We start from the raw sequence: 12583 nt of genomic DNA, 5'->3' as shown, positions 1-12583 counted from the left end.
TTCCCAGGTCAAGTAAATAGCATCTTGCATAAGGATTATAAAAAATGATTGTAAGTATACATTTAACTACAGCCTTATCAAGGAAATTAAATACCTTGTAATATGGTTTATTCAGCAAAATTTACTGAGGTTTATATAGGTCGTGATAAGTATTATCATTTATACAGTTTGGTAGATTGAAAAACATGGCCACACTATTTTGTAGCTCCTCTCATGAGGAGATGGAGTCTGTTTCCACACTCCTTCAGGGATGATCTTGTGACTTTCTTTGGCAAATAGAATGGGCGCATAAAAGTTAGGTCTTCAGAGGGCTTGCAGCTGCTATGCCAAAAAGGAAGCTGGTTGAGTTGATAAGAGGCTGGGAGGTCACACGGAGAAAACCAATGCACCACAGCCAACAATGAACCCTGACCATAGACCACAGGGGTGAGACCGTCCTGGGCCTTCCATTCCAGATAGATTTCTAGCTGAACACAGCTGCAGTTGTGAACCCAAGAAAATCAGAGAAGCTTCCCACCCAACCCACAGAATCATGTGAGATAATAAGTTATTACTTTTTTAAGCCACCAAGTTTGGGGGAATTTGTTATGCAGTAATAAAAAACTGAAACATATGCATGAACTATTTTCTGGAGTTCATATATATTATTTGAGCAGGGTTTAATTAGGTGTTCTTATGTTCATTTAGCAGTTAGTTACTGGATAGCTGCTTTGCACTTTGTTCTGAGTTTTGTAGGAAATAAGAAAGGATAAATATTGTCAGCAAGTTTGATAACTGCTGTGTAGGGGTGATAGATATTTAACATTAAATATAGATATTTTTATTAAAGTGTAGCCATCTAAGACATGAATTTATATACACTCTAGGAATTCATCAGAAGCACTCTAGCTTGGGGTTCAGAGAAGGTTTCCAGAGGGCAGTCATATTTGAACTAGGGTTTCAAAAAATGGGACTTGTAGTTATTGGGGAAAGATGGCATTCAGTTGAAGGGAACAGACTGGGCAAAAAAGTAGAGATGGGGCAGGGGTTATATATTATGATAAGTAAACAGTCCAAATAGCAAGTAAGGGAGAGATAAGTGAGAGAAACACTGAAGAAAAAACAGATTGGATCCAGATGCTGGGTTCTAGTTAATTCTGTATGCACCACGTATCTACTGCTGAATAACAACCGCTCCTAAACACACAGCTTTGTGGATTCTCGCAATTGTGTGATGGGTGCTCACCTGTGATTACTCTTTCGGCTTCAGTCACGTGGACGGCCTCGCAAGTGCTGGAGAGTCCAAGGTGGCTGTGCTTTCCTGTCCAGCTGTTGGTGCTGTCTGGTTTTCTTCCACATGGCCCCTCACCCTCCAGTAGACTGTGTGGGGCCGCCACACAACACAGTTGGTCTTAGACTTCCAGGAAAGTGAGAACAAGAACTTCAGGTTCTCCTAAGGTCTAGGCTTTGCAACTCACACAGCATCACTTCCGCAATACTCTATTGGTCAAAACAAGTCAATAGGCCAGCTCAAATTCAAGGTCAAGGAGAGACAGATTATACACTTGAGTGGGAAGTACAGCAATATCATGTTGCAAAGTAGAGTGAACATAAGAATTGATTTATTGGCAGCTATTATAGTAATCTGCACACAACACATTAGAAAGTGTTCTTCAACAGTGAGAATCCAATTGCTTTTTCGAACCTGAGGTTGATATATCCAAGCTGTGTTTAAAGAATATGAATACGGCCCTTATGAGTGGGTTGTATTAAAAGAAGGACAAACTGAAGACCAGGAAGCAAAACAGAAGACTTTTCTGGTAGTTCAGGTCAAGATAGCATATGTCTGAATTGGGAAATGTACATTTTATCTATAAGCAGAGATTGGCTTTTAATGTTTAGTTATGCAAAATATAGGAAGCCCTTCAATAACATTTGAATTTTTAAAAATGTATAAACTGTCTTTTTTTCTCATTCTGTTTTTTCCTGAAGTGTAGAAGTTACGCAAAGTTGTTTACATTCTCAAATATAAAGCATCTTAAATAAAATAAAAAAACATATTCCACGAAAGATCTATTGTTATCAAGCTGTTGTTCTCTTTGATTGTGTGATGCCTCCATCTGAATAGTCTTAGAATTAGCTCGACGATTGTATTGCATCGGGGCAGCTGAGCAAATAAACTGACTTGAGTCAACTCCTATGACCTGGCAGCTCACACAAAATTCCTGAACGTAGAACAAGGGCAGTTTTGCTGAACCATTCTGGAGATCCGGAGTTAAGAAAAGAGAACAAGAAAGGGAGAGAAAAGAACAGTTTCTGCCTCAGAAGCAAAATGATGACACGTATCCTACTATTTCTCTTCTGTCCCTTGTTTATCTACCTGTGTGCCTACCCATCTTCCTAACTATCCAGGGACATACTCTGTCTTAAAAAAGGAATTAAGATAATTGAATATTTATGATATGTAACTTAGACAAATACATAGATATCTTAAAAGGCTGGAAAAAGAATTTCTATAGTTTAAATATTGAATAGCACATCTTCTTGGTCATCATAATCAAGCTATGTCTGCTTGTTCTGTCTTTCTTGTTGGAAGGAGTGTCCAGAAGCATACAGTGATTTTTTTTTTTTTGTCAGCTTTACAGAGGTATAATCTACATACCATAGAATTCATTCATGTTAAGTGTAAAAATCAATCATTTTTAATATATTTACGAAGTTCCGCAATCATCACCACAGTCCAGTTTTAGGACATTTTCATCACCCCATTCCCACCATCGGTCTCAAGCAACCATTAATATGCTTTCTGTGTCCTTTCTGGACATTTCATATAAACAGAATCATACAATATGTAGTCTTTTACAACCGGCTTCTTTCATTCAGCATCTTTTTGTGGCTTATTCCTATTTTCACATGTATCAGTACCAGGTTCCTTTTGATTGCTGATTTTTTATGTTGCAAATCTCATTTCCCTCTAACATTGCATATATATGCATGTTTCAAGCCTCACTTTTTTTGTTTTTTATCTAGTAGCTGTGCTATTTCTAATGCTATGTTAGTAATTCTACTCTGGGAACATCTTGTAACAATTTCTGTGCTGCTCCCTTACTTTCGTATCATCAGTAGCTTTGTACAGATAATTGATCTACTTAAGGACTCCTTTCAAGGGTCACCTTGCAATGGTTAACTCCTCAAGCCTTTCCTGTATACAGTTGTCGCTCTGTATCCGCAGGTTCCACATCTGTGGATTCAACCAATCACAGATTGAAAATATTGGGGAAAAAATTTCCAGAAAGTTCCAAAAACCAAAATTTGAATTTGCCGCATACCAGCAACTATCTACGTAGCATTTGCCACTTATTTGCAACTCTTTTTATAGCATTTGCATTGTATTAGATACAATAAGTAATCTAGAGATGATTTAAAGTATATGGGAGGATGTGCACAGGTTATATGCAAATACTATGCCATTTCATATGAGAGACTTGAGCATCTGTGGGTTTTGGTATCTGCGGGGGCCCTGGAACCAGTCCCCTGGGGATACTGAGGATGACTATGTATGGAACACATGCGCGCGCGCGCGCACACACACACACACACACACACAATATTGGGTTGGCCAAAAAAGATCATTCGTTTTTTTCTGTAAGATGGCTCTAGTAACACTTAGTTGTCTTTAACTTTATTTGAAACAATTTTGTTAGATTGTATTGTGACAGCTGCCACATCAGCTTGCACATTAAAAAAAATCTTAGCAAAATTGGTGAATTTTTGTGTCGCTATTTTAATATTGAAGATGGAAGAAAAACAACATTTTCGGCATATTATGCTTTATTATTTTAAGAAATGGAAAAACACAACTAAAATGCAAAAATAAGATTTGTACAGTGTATGGAGAAGGTGCTGTGACTGATCGAACATGTCAAAAGTGGCCTGTGTTGTAAACAAGTTCGTCTGTGCAAAGTAGAAATAGAGACACAGACACAGAGAACAAATGGATGGACACCAAAGGGGGAAGGGGAGATGAGATGAACTGAGAGATTGGGATTGACGTATATACACTAATATGTATAAAATAGATAACTAATGAGAACCTGCTGTATAGCACAGGGAACTCCACTTCATTTCGCTGTAGAAACTAACACAACATTGTAAAACAACTATACCCCAATTAAAAAAAAAATGTTGTTTCATGCTGGAGATTTCTCGCTGGACGATGCTCCACAATCGGATAGAGCTGTTGAAGTTAATAGTGACCAGATAGAGACATTGATTGAGAACAATCAATGTTATGCCACACAGGAGACAGTCGGCATAATCAAAATATCCAAATCGAGTGTTGACAATCATTTGTACCAGCTTGGTTATGTTATTCACTTTGATGTTTGGGTTCCACATAAGTTAAGCAAAGAAAACCTTGACCGTATTTCCGCATGCAATTCCCTAGTGAAACATAATGAAAATATCCATTTTTAAAAAAGAATTGTGACGGGCAATGAAAAGTCGATACTGTACAATAATGTGGAGTGGAAGAGATTGTGGGGCAAGCAAAATGAACTACCACCAACCACACCAAAGGCCGGTCTTCATTCAAAGAAGGTGATGTGATGTATATGGTGGGATTGGAAGTCCTCTATAATTGAAGTCCTCTATTATGAGCTCCTTCCGGAAAACCAAATGACTAATTCCAACAAGTACTGCTCCCAATTAGACCAAATGAAAGCAGCACTCTGTGAAAGGCATCCGGAATTAGTCCACAGACAACTCATAATCTTCCATCAGGATAACGCAAGACTGCCTGTTTCTTTGATGACCAGGCAATAACTGTTACAGCTGGGCTGGGAAGTTCTGACTCATCCTCCATATTCACCAGACATTGCACCTTCAGATTTCCATTTATTTCGATCTTTACAAAACTCTCTTAATGGAAAAGATTTCAATTCCCTGGAAGACTGTAAAAGGCACCTGTACCAGTTCTTTGCTCGAAAAGATAAAAAAGTTTTGGGAAGATGGAATTATGAAGTTGCCTGAAAAATGGCAGAAGGTAGTGGAACAAAAGGGTGAATATGTTGTTCAATAAAATTCTTGGTGAAAATGAAAAATGGGTCTTTTATTTTTACTTAAAAACTGACGGAACTTTTTGGCCAACCAATACATACACGTATATCTATACCACATGTATATAACTGAAAAATGTCTCTCTGTTAAAAAAAAAGAAGACTACTGACTATTGCTATTTTGATGGGGAATAGATGTCTATGTCTGGTGTCTATGTTTCCTTGACACACGTTCAAAATGTTTGTATAAGTCACGCATGAAATTCAGTCTGTTCGTTTTATATACTATTCAAATATACTTTGTGATTTTGGGCTCAAGTTTTCGGCTACGAATCAAAATGAGACTATATCTGCTTGATATAGGAAAAAACTGAAAAGTTATATTTTCTCAAAGAAAAGTGTTGTACAATATATGATCCCAACCATTAAGTGGCTTTATGGAGTGTGCTTTGGCTTTCAAAAGAATAATGATGAGGAGTAATGTGCCTAATTTGAAAGTTTTAATTGTAGTACACGTTTGTTTCTTTAGCATCTGTGGAATCCAGCATTTGGAACGAATAGGAAAGAAGCTGAATCTCTTCGACTCCCTCTATTTCTGCATTGTGACATTTTCTACTGTGGGCTTTGGGGATGTCACTCCAGAAACGTGGTCGTCCAAGCTCTTTGTCGTTGCCATGATCTGTGTTGCTCTTGTGGTTCTCCCTATCCAGGTAAACACAACCATGGTAAATTGTATAGAAATGTGCAAAGTCGTATCAAGTCAAATCTTCCTCATTTAATAAAAAATGCAGGGGGGCTTATTAACCTAACAGTGATATATTAACACATGCCATTATTCCATCTAGTCAATTAATTAAAGATTGTCTCAGAAATGCCATTTTGCACTATATTAGAAACACTGAGGGTTTTTTTTTTCCTCCAGTCACAAGGGATAGCTCACATTTCATTTCAATTCTTCAAGATGCCTTCTTTTAAATACAGAGTATTTATGTTAATTATAGAATCGTAGGATAGTATAGTGTTTAATTATAGAATGATAGTGCAAAGAAATAAACTTGTGAAGGGTTGATCTGTCTTCATTCTTAAAAATGCATCTAAAAGCCATATGTTGTAATGAATAAAAATTGATTGCATATGTTGGTCAACTGAAACAAAATGAGCTAAAGCTCTCGTGCAGCATTTTGGAGAATGGATAAGAAGATAGCAAAGGGACAGAGATATAAAATGAGACTAAAGACATATAGAGGCAATCTTCAGCTTTTTCCTACAATGAACCCTGGGTGTCCACGGGTGGGCAGGTCAGAAACAAGATGTGGCCAATACAAATTGAACTTGTATATTCCATTACGCAACCGTTGGCCACAGTGTATTGAGATATAATTTACATGAGTTTAAAAATGATCTTCCCGTTCCTATCCAATCATACGTGTCATCCTTAATGACACCCCTCCCCTCTACTGTCTACATCCCTTAGATACCAGCTACTAAGTAACTAGAATGTGGCTTTTTGTTTGTGGTAAGTATACCTCCCCTTGCAAGAGATAACAGGCTGAAGTTGACAGAAGAACGTGGGAGAAAAAAGTGAGGCTTTCCTCTTTGACTCAGTGCATGACGTATGTGGCTGCATACTCTACTGGACAGAAAGCAGAGGCACAGACCTCTTAGTGCCCTGTTATGATACAATAGGAAAATCGTATTACTGTGTTTCCCGAGAGACCTGACGGCCCTGGGAGGCATTAGCAAGCTCTGCTGCCATCCTGTGAAGAATCTCTTGTTGAAGGGAACACTGATCATTTACATCTCAAAGAGTTTCATCTCAGAAATTGCATATACCTAGTAAACAACAGATGCGTTGCATTGATTTTTATTTTCGTGTCCAGTGCCTTTCATTCACATGTGGAACATGCATTACAGTTTGAACAGCTGGCCTATTTGTGGATGGAGAGACAAAAATCAGGTGGGAACTATAGTCGACACAGAGCTCAAACTGAGAAGCACGTGGTCCTGTGCGTCAGCTCACTGAAGATCGATTTACTCATGGACTTTCTGAATGAATTCTATGCTCATCCAAGACTCCAGGTACCTTTGAATGGATCACACCTGCTAACATGGTCAAAGTCCCTTAATGATGGTACAGCTTGTGTTCTGGAGGATTTTTATTTATACACTCAAATTTAGAAAGAGAAAGTGAAGAACTACAAATATAACCAGGAACATAGAAAAAATGCTGGAGGAATACACAGAATGTTAAGTTTCCTTCTGTATCTATATTGAAAGACAGATGGAATAATGTTACTGCTACAAAGAAAGGTTTTCTTTGAATTAAGATGATTGCTTTTTTCTCCCTTGGGTAATGCATAAATGATATTTTTATGAAACAGTGAAATTTAACATAAAATACAATCAAACAATGAAAGAATCATTTCAATATCATCTGCTCACTTGAATATTTCAGAATTTTATCAAGTGTTGCTGATAGAAATGTGGAAGTCTGGAAGTTCCGTTTTTTCTTTTGTTTCCTGGAGTGAAACGAGGTCTTAACTATAGTAGCAATAAATGACCAAAGTTTGGAAAATAACTTGCTGGTTGAGATCACGGATTCAGAAAGATCTCTTCCTCTGTCTGTGCAGAGTCCTCAGGGACTTCTCCCGCTTGCCATGGTTCTGGGTCAGTGTAAATTAGGGCGTCTTTTTTGCTGCTTACTGCGCTTAATCTAGTCTAAACAGCAAAGAGCTACTTGAATTTCTTGTGTTTTCCCAAGAAATTTGTGGCAAGAGGTTGAGTAATCCTGAGGTCAAGACAGTACTAAGTACATCTAATTATATCTCCCTTAAATAAAGAGATTTTCTTGAATATTTTAGAGAACTTTTAAAATGCTATTTTTGGATTAAAAAATCTAATTTATAAGTGATACTCATATATTCTTTTGTTTTTGCATAAATTACTTTGCATTTTTGCAGGAATTCCATATTTAATGATTGGGTGTTTTATTATTCATATTAAATAATTTCAGATGCTTATTATAACCCACAAAAAATTTATTTGGGGGAAATTTTGATCGCCCCCAAATTTTGATCCCTAGTAATTTATTTTGTCTAATTGATATTAGACAATACGGAGAATTCTTAGAACTCCAAAAATTCCTACTTAGATATATTATAAAGTGATAAAATGGTGAATGTTTACCAGAGAATTGGAATTCTTATAGATAAATTGTTTTAAATTCTTACAGACTTTAAATTCTTATACACTAATTGTTTTTTATTCTCTCCAAAAGACCGTTATTTTAAAATGTTTTGATCTCAAACTTTTAAATTTAATTTACTTTGTCAGTATAATCAATATTTCTGTGAACCTTTTTCCATTCAGATATCATCAGAATATTTTCGATATTATCAGTTTATAATAATATTACCAAAAGATATTCTGAAAGTAACACAATTTGAAGTATGAATTGAGCCTTAGGACTTCTGGCTGATACAGTTGATCTTTTAGAATCAGCCTGAAGTCATAACTGAAAACTGCATAGACTGGAAGTGTGTGCTGAGTATAAGCAATGATTACCTTCCCTTCCTGGTACTAATGAAATTAAAAAAGGTCAGGATGAATGTATTGATTTACGGGATTTTTATGTCTGTTACGTTTATTACCGCATCATGTTATTTAACACTAGGTTTTAAATGCAAACTTTTGTTTATTAGTCATTCATTTCTACTTTACCATATTTCAAAATGTTCTTTGGTATTCTGTTTACCTACCTAGTATAAAACAAAGATTATTGTCTCTATCCCACGGCCCACTTTGTTTTGAGTAGGATTATTATGTGGTGATTTTGTGTCCTACTGAAATGGATGTGCAGGTCCGAAGGGTCCTACAGATTCCAATGTGGTCACAAAGAGTCATCTACCTTCAAGGCTCAGCCCTTAAAGATCAGGATCTGCTGCGAGCAAAGTAAGTAGATTTACTCAACATTTGCCATCTTGTGGTGTTTTAATATCTTTCCTCTCCTCCAAATGTTAGCAGTTTTCAGTGTTGCAAGATGTGTTTTTGAATACAGACTTTTGCTTTAGTCCCACTACTGGTCAAATTGGATGGTTAAAAATATAAAGTCAGCGCATTTGCTCCTATTTCTCAGGACAGGGGTGTTCGGCAGACCGCGTCCACATAACGCAGTGAGAAGTGTGGTGTGGTGTGATTATCTCACGCTGTTGGGAGGTGAGCTGAGTTATCCAGACTCACAGAGAATTGTCTCCAAACCCCTGGATACTGTTTTTATTCCACAGATAAACATCTTAGGCTAAATGTTATGTGAGATGCCAAAGTAGTTCGAGTCAGAGTTTAAATTTAAGGAGTTTGTATTATATACTGGGCAGGTAACACTTGTGTTGCCCGGTGTCTGAGATGAAAGAGTCCTTGGGGACTGCAGGGATCAGAAAGGTGACAGGGGTCTTAGTTGCTCTCTTCTTATTGTGTAGATGCCAGCCTGCCTGGCTTAAAGGTGTCATAGTCTTAAACATTTGTCACAGGTCACAGAGGTCATTCCATGGAAGCAGAGTGAGAATATGGTTGGTTAGACTGTAGACACTGAGGAATCAGGGCATCTGCGAAAGAGCATCCTTAGTTTCGCAAGCCAGAAGCGATCCTTAGCGTAGGTGGCTTTGCTCAGTGTTTTCTCTTGTTTTACAAGTTTTAAACACGTCTCCGTGTTTATCCTTGAGTTGTCCTACATATTCTTTTAGGTTTAGAAGTCTCTTCTCTGAATTTCATAACATAAGTGTTTTTTTCTTTGTTGTTGTTTTGTTTTTTTCCAGATGGCTTGAGTATGTGTGTTAGTGTGTGTGCCTCGGTGCGTGTTCTCCATGTGTTTGTGTATGTTCTGTGTTTCCTTATGCATGTTCTCCATGTGCTTGTGTTTGTGTGTGGGGGGGAGGGGTGTGTGAGTGATGGAAAAGAACAGAAGAAAATTCCCCAAACTCCTTTTTGCTGCTTACTCCTGCAAAAGATGACTAGATAGCTCATAACAGGAACTCTGACATTACTTTTGATTTATATATAATAGGTCAATTTAGCTGAGATTGTCCCAATGATTTAATAACTTCTGAAACAGGAAAGTCAGTAGAAACTATCAGGATATAATGAATGGTCCATAACTGGAAAAGTAAGCTTCTTTGAGAATATATTAGTATTTGTGGTGGATTACATACTTCATATATGTTGTCACTATACATGTGACAGTTCTAGAATAAGTCAGATTCTTCCAGTACCTCAAGTAAAGCACAGCATTAAGTGTTTGCTAACTAGTTGCTATCTGTATTCATTATTTGGGAACTGTAAAGAAATAGTTGCTTACACAGTAATGCAACTTGATTCTTTATATTTATCTGCATAGAAAATCAATATGCTTAATTTATTATCAGTTAAGTTCTTCCTATGGTAAGAATGAGTAATGCACATATTATGTTCAATACGAATTTCTGTGATAAATGAAGGCTTTGACTATCTAATAAATTAATCTAAGCTATTAGGATTAGCTATTAGTATCTTAGCTAAATACTACCTAGGATTAGTGCACTCACTTGGTGTTAATAGTATTAATAATGGTTTCTTAGCAAAATCAGTCACATTTACAAGAAGCATACTTCCATAAGAATAAAAAAAAAAAGAGTGTGGATGAGTGAGAGGTAGCAGGCTGTTGTTCTCAAAAGGCTGGATTAAGAACGAAGGTACCATTTTTATATTCATTTCTTATCCTATGTCACATAAAGATTTGGGATTTAATGTTATCTAATACATTCTTCAACACAATTCCCCATGCAAGAAACAAGGATGGAAAAATCAGAAGCTCCATCTGATGGATTTGGGGACTCATATACAAAAGCTGTGTCTATGCCAGCTTCTTGCTTGTATACTGGGCAAAAGACCTATGATTTATATGAGCTTGTTTTGACAATATAGCCCTTTTTGGTAGGGCAAATTTCTACTGAATTATAGAATACCTGAGAATATATGTATGTCATTTTTAATTAGCTGGTGAACCTGACAAATAAGTGAATAAAATGAAAGCATGTTTCAAGAAAAAAAAAAAGAAATAAGGAGTAGGATTCTCCAAACTAGTTTCAAAGGTCAGTTGCATAAGCTTTAAATTGCTTTGTTGAAAATGATGCTTAGAAAATGTTATACAATGCTCATAGTGTCTTAACCATGAGTACTTCACATTTCTTCCAGAACAGTTTTGTTTGGTCTAATTCCATGGACTTTTATCTTTTCTCTTCATAGAAAATATTTTGGGAAAAATTCTTTTATCATAATAAACCAAAAAGATAAATAAGTCCTCATTTTGAAAATACACAGTTGTATGTTTTTAGAACATTACTTACCAAGCACTGAAGCATACTTACTGTTTATCACTACATTTAAGAAATGTAGAACTTTAGCATGAAGGGAGAGGGTCTGGAACAAGATAATGATTCATCTCCAGGAAATATAAGTGTACAGTAGAGTTCAGCTTATAAATACTAAACAGCTTTGTTTCTTTTCTGTTTAATTGTTGCATTGCAGCCAAAATGTAATCCACCTAAAGGCTAATACAACTCCCTTAATTTACACAAAGCATATATATGAAAAAATATATAATGATAAAAGAGAAAATAAAGTTTGACTTTTCTAAACTTCTGTCATTATAAATTGTTGTTATATAGCCAATTCAACAACAATTATTTTGTTTATAGTCAAATATAGTCACGGTCAACTAGAAATCCTACTTTCATTTAAATCTAAGGATGTCCATAGTTTAATGTATTTTGTATGTATTGATTCTATTATTTAGATAATGCACAGATAGTCAGTGTGTGATTATTTTGTTTGTCTGCATTTAGGATGGACGATGCTGAGGCCTGTTTTATTCTGAGCAGCCGTTGTGAAGTAGATAGGACATCCTCTGTAAGTTTCTAAAATCTCTTTTAGTAAGTTGTTCTTTTTGCCTTAGAACATTTTTTATTTGTTTTTTTAAATCTGCCAACATTAAATATTGATGACCTTAAAATTTTACTGAAAGGAAGTGAATATCTCTAAACTACCTTGCCAAAATATAAGAATAGTTGCATCATTGACTGTATCAGTGAAAGTATTCTTGAAGTAGTTCTACTAATCCCTGGGTTTTCTGTTGATCAAAACGAAATGAGTCATATATAAACAGAACTAGATCATTTTTAATTAAATATATCCTGTGCTGTGTAATTTTGTTCAAATGATCTCAATTTCCTCAACTTAAAAACAAGGCAGATGGATCAGGCAGTCTGCATAAAATCAGTTGGAGAGTTTCTAAAAAAATGTGCATTTGTGCAAGTTCTATTCAGGATATATAGGGTGGGGATTGGGAATCTGTGTATTTTTAAAAGGTCTCCAGGTGATTTTGAAGCACCTCCCAATTTGGTAATCTCTGGCTTATGTGATCTCCATGATACATTTTTTAGGTCTAAAGTTTTATAAACTCATAATTAGGTTAAATTGTATAATTTACCAAATTATAACTTCTATTGTTTAAAATG

General features: G+C 36.0%; 1 protein-coding gene across 3 annotated transcripts in view; it reads left to right on the top strand.

The window, feature by feature from the left end:
• The window catches only part of KCNT2 (potassium sodium-activated channel subfamily T member 2), a 371544-nt gene that overhangs the window by 178951 nt on the left and 180010 nt on the right, over window positions 1-12583 (top strand). For all 3 annotated transcript variants that reach the window (XM_057729620.1, XM_057729619.1, XM_057729618.1), the window contains exons 9-12: window positions 5566-5746; window positions 6951-7115; window positions 8851-8987; window positions 11912-11975. In XM_057729620.1, the coding sequence (XP_057585603.1) occupies window positions 5566-5746; window positions 6951-7115; window positions 8851-8987; window positions 11912-11975 (547 nt within the window). The remainder of the gene's footprint in view (window positions 1-5565; window positions 5747-6950; window positions 7116-8850; window positions 8988-11911; window positions 11976-12583) is intronic.

Source organism: Hippopotamus amphibius, chromosome 3 (assembly GCF_030028045.1).
Source record: "Hippopotamus amphibius kiboko isolate mHipAmp2 chromosome 3, mHipAmp2.hap2, whole genome shotgun sequence".
NCBI classification, from domain to species: Eukaryota; Metazoa; Chordata; class Mammalia; order Artiodactyla; family Hippopotamidae; genus Hippopotamus; species Hippopotamus amphibius.
This window is presented reverse-complemented; position numbering and strand designations above follow the sequence as displayed.